The 16974-nt window shown below is 47.6% G+C and overlaps 1 protein-coding gene across 5 annotated transcripts in view; it reads right to left on the bottom strand.

Moving 5' to 3' along the window:
* Positions 1-5900: 5900 nt before the first annotated feature.
* Positions 5901-16974, bottom strand: part of CHD2 (chromodomain helicase DNA binding protein 2) — a 78514-nt gene continuing 67440 nt past the window's right edge. For all 5 annotated transcript variants that reach the window (XM_055002113.1, XM_055002117.1, XM_055002116.1 and 2 more), the window contains 6 exons: positions 16166-16300; positions 15687-15865; positions 14471-14570; positions 13169-13379; positions 10992-11229; positions 5901-9447 (listed from right to left, as the gene is read on the bottom strand). In XM_055002113.1, the coding sequence (XP_054858088.1) occupies positions 9114-9447; positions 10992-11229; positions 13169-13379; positions 14471-14570; positions 15687-15865; positions 16166-16300 (1197 nt within the window). In that variant the 3' untranslated portion in view covers positions 5901-9113. The remainder of the gene's footprint in view (positions 9448-10991; positions 11230-13168; positions 13380-14470; positions 14571-15686; positions 15866-16165; positions 16301-16974) is intronic.

The following is a 16974-nucleotide window of genomic DNA, read 5'->3' as shown; positions in this document are numbered from 1 at the left end:
AGCCCGCGGCTTCCAGCTACTTATTTTACACAGCTCACAGCCCCACATTTATGCCGTGCCTTTATGTTAGCAAGATTTAATGTCTTCCTGTCTGCAGCTTTTATGGGAGACTTGCGAAATTGCCCTACCACGAAAGAACTTGCCAATGCAGTAACACAGAACCAGAGTCGATTGCTCACCTTTTGCTCCAATGTGACCTTTACATCCAAATATGGGAAGTCCTAATTAACCCTGTTTTGCATAGCAGGTATAGCCTCCCAGAAGTGAGAATTGTTTTCCTTCTTTTATCCGATCGGTGCCCCCATATCACCATCACAGTAGCGAGATTTCTTTGGATTGCTATGAAAATTAGGGACTACAAAATTTAAGATCTGGAGAGATTATTGATTTTGATTATTGATTTTGTCTGACTTTATTTTATGCCAATAAACGTAGTAACTGAGTTGGATCCAGATTAAATTGGCAATTTCCACCAATTCCCTTTTCTGACTCTCTTCATGATATTTCTCAAGGTCCCCTCTCCCCCAAGACCACCAGTTTGGGGAGATCAGTGCAGCCAGAGAGGCAGAAAATTTTGTTTGGACCCAACCCATATCCAGGAGTACTGGGTACAATTTTTTTAGTGCATAAATCTGTTGCACTTGAGTTACTGGCAACTGCTCACCTCTGTCATTTCCCTTTCTGATGTTCTTCAGTCCCATAATAAAATCTGCCATCCCCTTCACCAACTGGTGATTCTAGCACCCCCCTACCCTGCCTCTATACCTTAACCTGAAATATTTCTTTTTTTTTTTAATTTTTATTGGAATTAGAAATATTTTGTCATTTATAACAATCAAATTACTTTAATATTCCAGTTCTAACCCCCTCCCTTTCCCCCCCCCGTTTGTTGACTTCCAACAGTTTTCCAACCCTTTGTCTATTCTTCCCCTACTCATTTCAACTTATTTTGTCAATTAAACATATACTTTCACACTCTTCTAAGCTAGTCTATTATAACACAGTGCTAAGTCAATTTCCCTTCACTTATCAACTAACTAATACATTCCTGGCATGTTATTCAATAGTAATAATACTGGTAATATTCTCAATATCCTGTACTCTAACTTATTCATTCTAATGTCATCAATATGGGACAAACAATTTATCCCTCCCTATACATAACTTGAGTACCTTAACCTGAAATATTTCGTTTTCTGTTTGTAAAAAGCTATATTTGGTTCTGTACTGAGCCATATTTCTTTCTGGAGCCATAGGTTGCAGACCCCTACTGTGTGTGTTATGGCTGTCAAATCACTTCCCATCTCCTATCATTGCCAGTCTGGCTCAGGTCTTGCAAACTGAAGGCCTCAGCTTCCTTTGTTGAGCCAATCCATCTCATGCTGGGTCTTCTTTTCCTGCTGCCTTTAACAGTGCCAAGCGTTATCGACTTTCCCATGATATGACCATCGTCTGTAGTAAACTGTGATTGCATCTGGAACCACAGGTTGCAGATCTCTATGGCAGAGGATCTAAAAAGCATTTTGGAATTTGGGATTTCCAGAATCTACCAACACCAGTTCAGCCTGGCTGGCTAGAAAACACCTGACAGCATAGTCAGGCACATGCTGAATTTTCAGACACGCATACGTACTTTGGAACTCAATGGCTAGACAGCAAAGATGGAGGATATACTTCAAGAAAATGTTTTTAACCAACTAAAGCACTGATATTGTTCAGGAGCTGCATGTGGCAGTTCCTGTGACAGGTGGTCCCCACCCTGAATAATAATAATAATAATAATAATAATAATAATAATAATAATAATAATAATAATAAACCGCCCATCCTCAGGGGATCTGGGCGGTGAACAACAGTTAAAATCAATAAAAACAAGAAAACAATAATTCTAAAATCAACATACAATAAACAATAATAAAATAAATTAACCAAATACATTAAGGTGCAATGGTGGGATGAACCCCCACCCACCCCAAAGGTGGGAGGCTGACATGGCACTGCCCCCTTCAACCACCGAACGCCGGGCAGAACAGCTCTGTCTTACAGGCTCGGCGGAACGATAATATGTCCTGCTGGGCCCGGGTCCCCATTGACAAAGCGTTCCACCAGGCTGGGGCCAGGACTAAAAAGGCCCTGGCCCTGGTTGAAGTGAGGCAGGCTTTCTTAGGGCCGGGGACCACCAGTAAACATTTATCCGCTGATCGAAGCGGTCTCCAGGGAACATACAGGGAGAGGCGGTCCCGAAGATATGCCGGTCCCAACCCACTCAGGGCTTTAAAGGTAAGAACCAACACCTTGAACCTGATTTGGAATTCAACCGGAAGCCAGTGCAGCTGGCGCAGGACAGGTGTGATATGTGACTGGTAGGATATACTGGTCAGGACCCGCACTGCCGCATTCTGGACCAGTTGTAGTTTCTAGATCAGGCCCAGGGGTAGCCCAGTGTAGAGTGAGTGACAGTAGCTGCTGCCAGAGGAATGGTTAAGCTGCAAACCTCCCTGAGGTGTAGGCCTCTTGCTAGGAATGAAAGTAAATATGGCTCTTCTGACTTACAGTGGGTCTCTGCAAGGCACAGACTGCATACCACTGAATTAGAGGGTTTGATGCCGGTCCGTAATGGCCAGCAGCAGCGGTCAGCAATGAAGAGGCTGCTGGTTTCAAGACCAAAGGAAGCACTTCACATAATGTATACTTTAGCTGGTGGAACTCACTGCCTCAAGATGTACTGGTGGCCGCATGTTTGAATTGCTTTAAAGGGGAATGAGACAAAAATGTGGCTGTTCAATGCAGTGTCTATGTTGGCTGTCTTCAGGTCCAGAGGTAATACCAGTTTGCTGGGGAGGGGGCAACCACACTGAAACCTTGGCTCCTCTATCTTGCTTGTGGGCTACCTGGGAAACTTAGCAGCAGACAGGGTGCTGGACTTGGTGGACCCTAGGCCCGAGCCTGAACGGCTCTTAAAGTTTTAAGTTAAAATCTCCCCCCTCCCCTTGTGCAGCCTGGGGCCTCTCTGCTAAACCAGACTGTTCACCCGTGCCAAGACGCAGGAGTAAACGGCTGAATCAGTGTTTCCATTATAAAACCTGTCTCTTTGGGGAACATGTCCCAGCTGTGAAATTTCACTCTTGCTTGCAAGACGGAGCAGCCTGGCTCCAGCGCTTGCAGGTGTGGAAAAATCCTTTCATTTGGGGGTCCCTCCCATGCACGGGGGATGGGGGGGAGGTACCTTTCACTGCAAAAAAAAATAAGTAGACCCGAGAGAAAGAAAATGACCCAAAGACCTCAGAGCTGGCGGCTGGAGTCCAGTTGGAACCAACCTCTCCGGCTCTGGACAGCAGGGTGTCAGCTCAAATCACCAGGAAAGGGGGAGATATAGATCAGTTTTATTCTGGACAATTCAGTCTAGCATTTCTCTCCCAGAAAAATTCCTTCTCCCCATTTGAAAACCACCATATATGGAGCAGAAAGAGACCTTCAGCTGCCCCTGCCGCCCATTAGTACTTGCACAATTTTTATTTGCAACCCTACGAACTATTTAAATTGATGGTCATCTGCATTCATTATTTACTTCATTTCCCCAACAGGGACCTATTTATCCTCACAACTACCCTGTCAGAACAGTTAAGTATTATAATTTTTTTTTAAATCATGTTCTTAGCTTAACCTAACCCACAGAAAAGTTTTTCTTCCAAAGGAAACTAACTTTTCTGTGGGTTAGGTTAAGCTAAGAGCACGAGGGCCTCCAGTGATTTTCCAAGGCACACTGGGAGGATTTGAACCTGGATCTCCCAGATCCTAGTCTGACTAGCCTCTTCTGTAGCCTAGCTGCTGTAGCACAATGGTTCGGCTGCAAATCAGCACTCTACTGGTTCGAATCCCGCTGCTGCCATAAGCTCAGTAGGTGGCCTTGGGTAAGCCACTCCTCTCAGCCCCAGCTCCCCAGTTGTTTTGTGGGAATAATAACATTAACTTGTTCACAGCTCTGGGTGGGGCACTAATTGGCTTAGAAGAGCGGTATATAAGCACAGTTACTACTACTACTACTACTACTAATACCATCACTACTACTCCTCTATGCTGTATTTGATACATACTTCACCCATTCCGAATGTACTGTGTGAAATGATTCGAATTCAAAGCACCCATCCTATGGGTTGGGTCCAGCAAAAAAATCCACGAAAGGGGGGCTATTTTACTGCAGACTTCAAGGGAAGCATTTTGGGCTGCAGTGGAGAGATGAGCAAGTCTCACTCCACTGGTGGAAATCCATACTCAGATTTCTGCTTTTGCACTGGAAGGCTGGCTCAAAGAAACTCACCCAGAGACCTGACAGGCAGCCTCCATCTTGGGAGGCAATTGTTCTGTTGAATACTAAGCTGCTCCTTCGATTTTAATTCAGGTAAACAGTGCCCTGCAGCTACCAGACCCCTGTGCCACATGTATCTGTGTTAGAAACTGGGGAGCAGGAAACTCGCCATTAATCAGATTCTGTGAATCTAAACCCACACAGTGGACCAGTAAATATACTACTGTTCACAAATTCACAATTGTGTACATTTATATATATCCTAATCCTCCTGCCCAGCTCCCAGAGAGGTTAAAACAATACCCACCCACCAGGTCAATTTACACATCTAAAAAGAAACCAGAGCGTGGCAGCTTAGGAATGTTCCGCAAACTGTTGGTCTCCGGATTAGAAGGAACTACTCCTGTAAAGTTGATCAGGGGAAACTTTGTGAAAAAGTGATGTTTTTCAGAGGAGGTATGAGTTGATGGAGGATAAGGTTCCAATGCCAGATCAGAGAAACTTCTGCAATCCAGGATTTATTATTGATACGAGGGTCTCTCTTAAAAGTCACCGAGATTCTCATATTTACATTATAGGTACAGCCAGATCAGTAGAACAGTGTCTTCGTTTAGTCTATTTTCTCATGTCCATCACCTCTTCTCCCACAATTCATTTTATATTTTACAGCTTTAAAAGTTGTAAAAATACTGACAAAATCATAATTTGAAAGTGTAGTGCTTAAGGTAGGTAGGTAAAGGTAGTCCCCTGTGCAAGCACCGAGTCATTACTCACCCACGTTGCATCACATCATTTTCTTGGCAGACTTTTTATGGGGTGGTTTGCCATTGCCTTCCCCAGTCATCTACACTTTACCCCCAGGAAACTGGGTACTCATTTTACTGACCTCGGAAGGATGGAAGGCTGAGTCAACCTTGAGCCGGCTACCTGAACCCAGCTTCCGCCAGGATCAAACTCAGGTTGTGAGCAGAGCTTGGGCTGTAGTACTGCAGCTTACCACTCTGCACCACGGGGCTCTTCCAGTGTAGTGCTTAAGAGGATGAAACTAAGATCTAGGAGTCCCAGGTTCGAATCCCAGCTGCCATGGAAGCTTGTAAAGTGACCTTTGAGCCTAACCTACCTCACAGGGTTCTTGTGAGGAAAAACTGGAAAAGGTAAGCTGCTTTGGTTCCTCGTTGGGAAGAGAGACAGCGTATAAATGCAGTAAATAAATATATCCCAAGTGTGGCAAATACGGGGGGGGGGGGCAAATGAGGAGGAGAAATAGGGAACAGCCAGCAAGTTATTTTTTTTTAATTCTTTAAAAACTAAACTGATGGATGTTTGTCAATTAGTCACCACAAAGGCAGGCTATTTTAACAAGTGGTATACTTGTGGAAATATGGATAATTATACACAATGACTTTCATATTAATCTATTATACTTACACACACACACTAAACCCTAATATTATTTATTACTGGTTCTATAATTTTGTTTCACATAGCTGCCCATGATATAACTCCATCCTGTCTCCAATGAATCCTTCAGATTTATTATGCAATACCGGCACTTTCTTCCAAAGGCTAAGAAGTAATGGGGAACAGGCCAAAGTTTCCAATGCAATTTATTATTAGGCCAACACTGAACATTTATTACCCCATCTGGGGGAGTGCATGCTAATAAGCAAACAGTAATCTTTTGCTTCCCCAGCCTATCACATTTTTAAAAAATCAATCCTGTCCTTCCAGGACTGAACATACAGTCAGTCTCCTTTGCCCATTTTATCCTCACAACAGCCCTGTGAGGTAGCGTAGGTCATGTGATAATCGTCACGATTCAGTTCTCTAGCTCAGTACTCTTAATCTCTGCACAACACCGCTTCTCACTCCAGAGAGCATTTCAAGAAAGGAAAATTGAAGGCGCACATGGAATCCTCCCAGAGGCGCAAAACCTTTGGTCTGACAATAGATCGGAGATCAAAATTCTTAACACGATAAGCCCCGCTAGAATCTTTCTCCTGTCGCCAGCCAACAAAAAGGAGCCAGAAAAAGCTTGTGAAAACGTCTGTGTCACATTTTAATATACAAGAATCAAACTGTTTTACAATGTAGGAAAATTTAATACATACTCTATAAACAACATATTTACATCAGAAATCACTAGGACAGTGGCAATGTTTTGTCACAAATATAAGTTAATTACTGTTTTGCTTTCTTTTTTTCTTGAGTCAACAGGGGTTTCTCTTTTCCCCTTTGAAGTCCATGATTTTGTGAGGAACAACTCTTCTGTCCTGCTTACTGGGGACACTGCAATGGATAGACCAAAATTGTGCTGTGGGTCACTGAAATGGGTCACAGCAAGTCTCTCTCCCTCCCCCCTCCCCAAATAATCCATTAATTATCCACCCAAAATGGACACCAATCCAGCATTCATCCTTTACCCCCACCCACCCCACAGCCAGGGTTCTCTGTACTTTCGGCTTGAGCATTTAATACCGTTTACGGAGAATATCAGAAATAAAGTGTGTGATTTTTTTTTCTCATGCCTGCAAACTGCAAGCAATTGAGGGGTGGGGGTGAACGAACGTGTGGTGGAATAAGCATAGCAGACGATACTATGACCATTGGCTTAAAAATGCATATTCCCCCTATTCAGATAAAAAGCAGAAATGCCTCGAAGCTTTGTGCTTATTATTTCCCCTTAATCGGATCCTTTCAATGTGTTTGTCAAGCCCTGATAAATCCTTCTCCATTAAGTGCAAACTTTTTAAAAAGTCGTAGATTAAACCTTCACCATAGCTGATCACCCCACCATCCTCCTTGAAACACCCCCCCACACACACCAACAAGGGAAATAAATGCCTCTTCCATGTTTGCAGACACCTTACTTCAATGCAACCCCTATCAACCTCCGCTGAGCTTACTTTCCTGTAATACTTTGAGGATTGGGTGTTACTTAAGCACAGACACACAAACTCTTTGTCAGTCCTGTTGTTAGCTACAACATTATGGCACGCAAATATCCTTCATTGGGACAGAGGCCTGTCAGGAGGGGGAGATGTGTTCAGAATTCACATTATAAGCCAGACGCCCCATCTGAAAATAAAAGGACCCTCTCAAAAACCCCTAGTGTATTTCCTACTATCACAGCTTATTCAAATCACGGAGGACGCTCAGAATCCGACAGGTTCCCAGGCTGAACACTCTTGAAAAGTCAAAACACTCAGGGATATGACTCCTTAACACTTCTCGAATTAACCTGGCCGCAGCAGTACAACTTGGGCCCACCAGAAAGCAAACCACCATTTGCAGGATTTGTTTCAGGGGTGTGTGAAGGGGGTGTGTGTGTTGCGTCCTGCTTGTTCATTATGGAAGTGCAAGCTGGCACCTGCAGCTGAGATGGAGCGCCAGCTTCAAACCATGAATTTGAGGAATGCCTCTCATCCTAACGCTTCAGGCCTTAATACGTAGCTGGCTCATCGAAGAGGGCTTCTCGGTTTCTTTCTCCTGAGTCTGAGAGATGAACCAGCCTAAAATCCTGAAGCAGCACACAGATTTGGGATGCGGTTCTTGTACACGCACAACCCAACAGGGAATGAAGCTCCTCCCGAGCTGATGCACATGACATTTTCACCAAGCAGCGATGGCTGATTGACTCGGCGTTAGCGATCAGCTTGTTGCCTAAGAGTTAAGCTGGCCATTTCTGTCCCTTCTCAGCCAAGTGGCTCCTTCTTTGTGCTGTGCCCTTCCATCCCTTCTGGAGGGTACCTGTACTCTAACAGGAAGCACCCAGGCGGCCATCTTGAAACACTTGTAGAGATCTAATATCGGGATACAAACCTGTGCTTCTCTGCTGCTGGGAAAGTCTCTCAGTGCCACAGGTCCAGGTCAGCTTTACGATGGTTGTCGAGAGCAGAAGTGGAGGAAATGGGGGGCACAAGAACTTCTGTCAGGTAACGTGGTTGCTTTCCCACAGAGCCACACTCAAGTGCTCAGTTCTTCCTCTCCCCCTCATTTGAAGGTGTTATTTAACCCACCCATGGAGACCCCTCTCCTCCCCGAGTTCAAGGGACCCCCCCCCCTAATACTCTGTCACTAGCTTCCTCTGGCTGCGTATACAGCACAATGAAATGAAGATGGCATGAGAAACGGTGAACCTGGAAGGAAAAGGACTATTCTGTGGGGCGAAGAATTCACTTTTTTTTGGCAGCGTACTCCAGGAGAGGCCCACTGTTTAGAAGGCCCATAGTAAGATTCAGGTTTGGTTACTCAAGAGCCACTTCAGCAAGCTCGGGATTCAGTCCTTCCTCATCAATCTTCCCCCCAAAGCCCCCATTTCACACGTTGAACCACCGAGTTCAGCGTCCACGTCCCCCCCTCCTCCCTACGTGTTTACCCCTCCAGCAGCACTTCGAATCCTAACACCAAAGCCGCACAACTTGTTTCCCACCCAGCCGGACATTCAAGTCCCAAGACTTGGGGGGGGCCCGACTGCAAACTCCCCGACGTTCATGAGAGTCCGTCCGACTTTAGGCACACGAACGAAAGCGGGTGGGAAAAAACCGATAGGCCCTGCCTTTCCCCAACAGGTCGCTTGGGCGCAAGGAAAGCAACTCCCGATGTTCGGCCAGTGGGGTTATGGGAGGAGAGATCAGGACAGAAATTCAGATGCCCTGACGAAGTCCGGCTCCTACGATCCTTCCGCAGACACAGAGCCCAGTCCAAGGGCAACCTGTTCGGAGTCTCCAGGTCAGGGCCTGGTAAACCAGCAATTGCTGTTTACCTCGGAGCAAGTATGGGTCTCCCTCCTCTCCTCTCCTGATCTCTATGTCTTCCGGGCGCTCCAGTTAAAATCTGGATTGTTCTTCTGTTCTAAAGACCTCTCCAGCGGCGACCGATGATCCAGGGGGGACTTGGCGTCATGGGGGGACTTCTGTGACGGTGGAGAGCGAGGGTCCATGACTTGGGAGTGAGGAAGGGGGAGCGGCTGTTTGTAATCTGCTGATTTGTCAAGGTGGAAAGACCGGTAATGGTCCGAGGGGCCTTGGCCATGGTAACCTATGGGAGGCCTGTGGTCAGACATCCTCCTAAAGTCCTGCGGGTGATAATTTGGGGTCCTGAACTCATCCGACCTCCGCCGCTTGGAATCATGGTGATGTCTGGGCAGAAACAAGAACAAGAACAGAAAAACAAGCTCAGAAGAGATGAAACCTCCCATCCTTCAAGCTGAGTTCAGTCTCGTAAACAGCCACCTGCCTGATCTCTGGTAGAGCACAAAAATCGATCTTAGATCAACGTAGGCAAGCTGGACAAAACTGTGCCCGCCTTTTTCTTTTAAGGTGTAAGTGATTCTGACAGGGAAGCATGGAAGAGCCCCCGAACCTCTTTTTGAAGGCTAACTTGCCAGGTTGGTTCATTTTACTAACTGCATTTGCTCAGCTGTTCCCAAACAGCACATCAGCATGACCTGGAAGAGAGAGGAGCATTCCTGAAGGCTCCTAAAAGGCCCGTAATTCTGCTGTGCCACGGCATCGGCAGCAGAAGGGGACGGTCACATCTAATACAGATGCACAACAGAATTGCCGGAGGTCACTGCTGCACCCCTGCATGAGTCATATGAACATGAAATGAGGTATCAAGCTGAGGAAGGTTTTTCTCAACTGGGACGTTTCCACACGGCTTACCTTGTTCCGGAGAACAGCAAAATCTCACACGAAATCGCGCGACAAGACGCTGTTACTGTGCGAAATCGCACGAGAAGACACTGTTATCACACGAGAAGACGTGATAACAGCGTCTTCTCGCGAGATTTCGCCGTTTTCCAGAACAAGGTAAGCCGTGTGGAAACGGCCTTGCTGTTATATGAGAACCTTGAACTAGGACCTTTGGCAACCAAAGCACATGGCTCTACCACTCTGTCCTGGCCTTTTTTATCAGCACTGTATTGTGAAGCAATTTAAACACAGGATACTGACTTCTATGGGGCTGTTCCATCGAGTCTTGTCTACTCGGACTGGCAGAATCTCTCCAGGGTCTCAGGTAGAGGGCTTTCCCATCACCCTTTTAACTGGAGATGCCAGGAAATGAACCCGGAATCTTCTGCATGCAAAGCATGCAGCCCTCCAACTGCACCGTAGCCCCTCCACGGCCCTACTGTGGGCATGCCTCCCTCCAATCTCTGTGGAAGAGCACAGGGGTATCAACTCCAGGGTTGCCAACAGGCCAAGAGAACAATGTCTTGTCCCTTTCACAGAAGCTTAATGGGGTATTATTTGCCAGGTGATGTTATTTCCCTCCATACCATGAAGAGCTTCAACTGTCCATTCCCACAAATTAAACGTGTTAAAGGGCCAGGACAATGTTCTCCTGGCAACCCCGACACACTTTAAGAGGAACTTGGTGGACACAAGTGGCCAGAGAATAGCTGGGTGGCTTATGGAAGGGCAGGCCAGGGGATAGGGAATGCTGTGGTACAGCCCGATCTCGTCAGACCCTGCTTAGCTTACAAGATTGGGCCATGCCATGCCACCTTCCCTCCAACATGCTAGGAGAGTTCAGCTCATATTTAATTCCAGCATCGTTCAACAGAGCAAGACTTTGGCTCCTCTTAGGAGCAGAGAGAGGGAGGAAATAACATGCGGAGACCTTCAATTGCTGACCACGTTAACCACTGCCCAAGGCCCTTAAGAGGGCAGGGTCTCACCTGTCGTAATAATCCCGGTGGCCTCTGTGGTCTCGGTCACTGTTGTACGGCTCGTACGGCCGTTTGCGGGACAGGTTGTTCAGCCGGTAATTCGAAGTGCGATGAGGCTGCCGGCGGTCTCCGTAGTGGTGTTCCTTGTACCAGTGCTGCTCGTACGGATGGTGCCGCTCTCCGCCCCACATCTGGTTGGCATTGCCACCATAGTTGAATTTGCGCTCCCTCTGCCATTCGCCTCGATCTGCGCAACGGGAGGGAGAAAGAGTTGCCCTTGCATGCAAAAGAACCTCGGTCAGCCATTTCTCAAACTGAGGGAGACACCTCCACCCCCAAGATGGAAGTTTCTACGGTAACTCTAGGACAGTGATCCCCAAGGTAGCGCCAGTGGGCACCATGAAGCCCACCCGTGGGTTTCCCAGCGCCCATTTGCTTCTTCTCCAAAGTATCTTTTCCTGAAAGCAAAAGAGACTATCTGGCTTTCCATCACCTCACTAGAGCAGGAGAACCCAGAAATAACCGACTTCATAGGAGAAGGCTGTGATTGGCCCCTGTACGCAATGGCAGCCATTTTCTGACTGGTCATGACCCTCCATGGCAGCCATTTTGTTGTCCTGACTATTCCCTGTTCTCAAAATTCTACAAATGCCCACAGGGACAATAAGACTGGAAATCCCTGCTCTAGGTGATGAGCTGAAAGAACCAATATATGCCATTATTGATTTCTTTTCCTCCCTGGATGGTGCAGCCACATAAGAGTGCAGATCTGGGGTGGAAGGGATACTAAGTTTACAAAGATCCAGAGGAGTTAGCCGTGTTTGTCTGCAGTAGCAAAATAGCAAAGAGTCCAGTAGCACCTATAAGACTAACAAACTTTATTGTAGCATAAGTTTTTGAGAGAGCTGTGGCTCTCTCTTAAAGGTGCTACTGGACTCTTTGCTATTAAGTTTACAAAGAGCAGCAGTTTACAAAGATCTTGTCTGATGCTTTGGGCAGGCTTTTGATTTCTTATCCCCCCGCCCCTACTGAATTTTATTTAAGCCACTGCAGTTTCGGTTTTTCAGACTTAAAACGCACACAGGGAAAGGGGGTTGGTGTAATGATTGGCAGGAGGGACAACCAATCAGCACTCTGCAGAGCTAGGGCGAGGGGAAAAAAACCCCAACTGCTCATGAGGTTCAGTGCATTCTGGAAGTTTGTACATCGGTCTAGACAAGGAAGAGAGCAGCTCCGCAGAAGGCTCGCTTCCATGCAGTGGTTTGCGCACGCGTGCACACACACACACACAATTTCTCTTTCTGCCCTGAAAACCGAGACTCCTCTCACACAAACAGCTGGGTTTTTGTTCCACCCCTTTCCGCTGCAAGAGGGACTTTCTCCCGTCACTTTGCTTTCGTACTTTGCAGAATTTCCATCTTTGCTGCAAATTTATCTCTATCCCAGCCTGGGGGAGATAACACAGTGCGGTCTGCTTCACATGCCACAAGCCTGCATGTAATTATGACACAGATAACATTTGCCAATACATGGAGATTTTCAGCCACTGCCACCAATCCATGTTCAGCATCTCTCTCTTAAAGGTAAAGGTGGTCCCCTGTGTATGCATCGAGTCATTACTGACCCATGGAGGGGACGTCACATCACAACGTTTTCTTGGCAGACTTATTGTCACGGGGTGGTTTGCCATGGCCTTCCCCGGTCATCTCTACACTTTACCCCCAGGAAACTGGGGACTCATTTTACCGACCTCGGAAGGATGGAAGGCTGAGTCAACCTTGAGCCTGAGTCAGCCTGAACCCAGCTTCTGCCAGGTCATGAGCAGAGCTTGGGCTGCAGCACTGCAGTTCACCACTCTGTGCATTGTTTGGTCTTCTACCTTTGTAATCCCACTATCAAGGATTATTATGGTATGTCAAGCCTTAGACAGTTTTGGTTGTTTGCTTATTATGCCATCTGATTGAATTGTTTTCTACATTTTGTAATTCGCCCTGAGTTTCAATGAGAAAGGCAGGCGATACACAAAGTAGATAGAAAATAAAACTAGAAATTCCATTCAGGCTGGGCTGTTTGGGGTCAGGGGGAAGAGGCAGGGGTGGAAACGTTTGGAGATGTTTTGCAAGACCCACACAGCGAGTTTCCCCAAAAACTTGCACGGAAAACCGGTTTCCTTCCTGCTTTCTTACCTGCGTTAGTGAAGTGCCTTTTGTTCGGGTGGTTGTAGTTATCCCTCTGGTGCCCGTGCATTTGGGTATGATGCGCGGGAGGCGGGTGGAGCTTCTGACCATGAGGGCCGTGGGGGATCTGGGACATCACAGAATCACGGCTGGAACCGGAGGGCTCCTGTCGAAAGAGCTTTTTTCCTCCCGCCGCTTCTTCCTTTTTCCTTTGCTCCTGCTGCAGTCAGATGCAGGGAGAGAAGTTAACAGTGAATCTGAACTCGGAGCTTGAGGCTGCTGGCTCTGGACAGGTCAATGGAATGCAGGAAGTTGACCTCAACCGAGTCAGACTATTGGATTCCTTGAGTTCAGTATTTTCTACTCTGACAGGCAAAAGCTCCCCCCGGTCTCCAGAAGAGAATGGACTTTACCAATGGCCGCCACCCGAAATCCCTTAGCTGAAGATGCAGGACACTGGGAAGGGACTCTTGGGAACTTCTCTGCCAGCTATTGAGACCTGGCTTCCGCTTCTGCTTCCCTGCCTGTTACAGGTAATAAAGCCGGGCATTCGTAGCCTGTGAACTAGGCTTGAGTGAACCAGAACGGTGGACCCAGGATTTTGTCATGGTGCTGGGGGTTTTGCTTGGTTTTTTGGTTGGTTTCATCTGTCTCAGTTATATCTTTGTGATTCTCGGCAGACCTCTTTGAGTCTCCAATGGGGAGAAAAGCAGGACAGAGATGCACAACCAAATTAAGAGTGCAAACCGGAGTCCTTTCTGCACACAAAGGAAGACGCCTCCCGCTGAGCCACATATCCTATCCCATCTTATCCACATTGTAAGATTTCTGACAATTCCCATTATCAGCTAGAGGACTTCCTCAAGCGCTTGTATCTCTATGCCCGATCGACCTCTTCCTCATCTATTAGACAACAAAGACAGAAACCAGCCCTAGAAGCCATTCTATGACGGGGGCACATTATGCAGAACCTATGAACTTTTGTTTTATTCTGCTGAAAAGTATACTACTGAAAGCGCATGCGATTGGGGAAGCCGGGTCATTTGCTTAAGGTAACTGGGAGTTAAGCATCCATGAGTGAATGAATGAACAGCGCTGAGACCAAAGTCCTCGGCATCTCTTCTGGAAGGACCATCCAGCCAGAATGATGCCCCCCCCCCCCCCCGGCTCCTCCCTCTGAGTCACGTCAAGAAGGATCCCTTTGGTTCCTGGACTCTTCCCAATTTTGCTTGAATTTCAGGAATCTCCCCCCTCGTCTATCCCTGCTCCCCCCACCCCATATCCCGTACCAACATCCCTCTTCCATCTCACCTCCTCGTCCTGGGACCGCTTCTTGTGAGCCATTTTGTAAAGCTTGTGCAGCTTCCTGGCATCGAATTCCGTAAACTTGGATACAAATATCCACAGGTTTCTGAAAGGAGGCCAAAGGGAGAACAGATTGCCTTCACAAAACTGCTGGACCGTCCTTTGATTTTCCTCTCTCTGTCCCTTGGCGGTCTTTGGAAAACCCCTAAACCGCTGGAAATCCTATGCAGACCACCCCCACCCCTTCCTGAGATTCCATTAGACACCGTTGGAGTGAGCGGCAAATACGACCTGCACAAGAGTGGTTAGCGCTGCATGCAGCGCTGGGAGACCCGGGTTCAGAACCTCGGTCTGCAATGAGGCTTGCTGGATGCCCTTGGGCCACTGACTCTTCTGCCATCACAGAACTGTGAAGCTCAATTGGAGGTGGTGGAGAAGACGTATCCCACTCTGGGCTCTTTGGGAACTTCGCCCTCCCTCCATCTTTTCCTAGGCCACAAAACCAGGCTGCATGTGGCTTGGCCTTCCCTGTTCCAGGTTTCTCCTTCCCTGCCCTGCATGAAGGCCATCTCTCCCTGGGTGCTAGGGTAGCCCCTGCAAAGGGAGCAAGACCCCACAGGCATTCAGCCTACCGGGACCTTAACAGCCGATCCACCTCTGCCCCAGAGAGAGGGCAGAATAAAAATCTACATAAATCAAAACGGAAGCTAATATTCTTAAGTGAAACAATTCTGGCACTCCTGCAACAAGATCTCAGCGCTTGGGAAACCCAGAACAGACGAGACATTTGTCCAGTCATCATGGGAGAGATGGGAGGGTACCATGTCACCATGACGTTCCTGGTGTGAATCTGGCCTCTGCCAAGAACTCAGCACCGGGCCTTAGGCAAGGCTTGCCTCCCCACCCTTCCGGCAGCACTGCCCTACTGTACATGCTCTTTTATGTGATCTCCGAAGACCAAATACCTTTCAGCAAGACTGCACGTGGAGGAAGAGCCAGTGTTTTGCAAAAACCTCCATTAGGTTCGGAGGGAGAAGCCATCCCCACATCTGTGTCCCAGATTTCAGCCCCTTTACTCTGCACACAGAATCACACACCAGCCATGTCTGCTGAGCTCTGCCCTGGGATGTTTCTCGGTCACACCAGAGAGTGACAGATGCAGACAGACAACTGTCACCCAAAGCAGAGAGAGAAAGGTGGAGGGGTGGCGGCGGCGGCTCACCTTCTCCAGAGCTTGATGTGCTCCTGGTCAGAATAGACTTTCAGGCACTCGGAAATACGATCGCCGATCTTCAGCAAGCAGCTCCGCGTGTGTTCCAGCTGCTCTTGCACCGTCAGCCCTTTGTCTGGCTTGTCCAGCTGCTTCAGGGCCTTCTTGACCGGCCGCATCCGCTCTTTGCACTGGGAAGGGGGGGAACAGCACGAGAAGATGGTGGGGGATGGAGCCATCTCCCGCCCTTCCAGACAGTTCATTTGACCATGCAAGGTCAAGCAGTCTTTGGGACGCAGGGGGTGGGGGAGAGAGAAGGCAAGTAAACTAGGGTTTTTAAAGAAACAGGCAGCCCCACTGGGAAAACAAAAATATAGAGCGGGTTTTAAAGCTCACAGCTGTAGCTGGAATTCTGAGGAAGCCTCTGCTTGCCAACCCTGATGTCTTCCTTCCTCTCCCCCTGCCCCTGGGCTGGCGGAAAGAGAACTTACTATGCTGAAGGTTTCTTGGTCCAAATCATCATCTTCATCCTCCCCAATTGGGACCGGCTCGTTCCCCGCGGTGATGTGAACGGGTCCCTGAACTCTCTTCCCTTTGCCACCGGCTTTGGCCTCGCCACCTTTCAGCTACAGAGAGAACAAAAATTGGTTGCTGGGCTTATGGCAGGGCTGTGTGTGTGATGCGACTGTGCAGGAATCAGAATGCGGTGTTCCGGGGGAGGAAAGACCTTCTCTTTTCAAGTTTCAAGACCTGCAGCTGTGAAAGTATGCATAGAACTTTGCAAACACCGCCTGCTGAAATCTTAGAAGCCAGGGGGCATCCCCTTCCCTCTCTTCATTGCCTGCCAAGTGAAATGTGGGATCTGAACAAGACAGTCTTCTGGAAGGAAACTTAAAAAGATTTCTCCGTGCTGGTGGATCTGAGATAGTCCATTCACATCTACAAGCAGGGATGGCCATCAGGGGTTAGCAGAATGGGGCACCAGCTAAATTGGACAGTCCATTGCTACTGATCCAGAGGAGTTTATGCCCTTTGGGAGAGGTAGAGTCTGCAGAGCACATGTTCTTCAGTTGCCCATTCTATGGAGAGGTTCGTTTAAAAATTATTACTCTAGTATTGGATAGGATTCCCAGTCATATAACTACAAATAATGCAAAGCTCTGCTGGCTCTTAGCCGATGAAAACCACATGATCACATGGCAAGGAGCCAGATTCCGTACATTAATTTTGAAACGGCATGAAATTTTAAAAGTTCTTAAAAAACGGATGGGTTTTCTTTTTATTGATAAGTGGTTTGGTA

Source organism: Eublepharis macularius, chromosome 18 (genome assembly GCF_028583425.1).
Source record: "Eublepharis macularius isolate TG4126 chromosome 18, MPM_Emac_v1.0, whole genome shotgun sequence".
NCBI lineage: Eukaryota > Metazoa > Chordata > Lepidosauria > Squamata > Eublepharidae > Eublepharis > Eublepharis macularius.
This window is presented reverse-complemented; position numbering and strand designations above follow the sequence as displayed.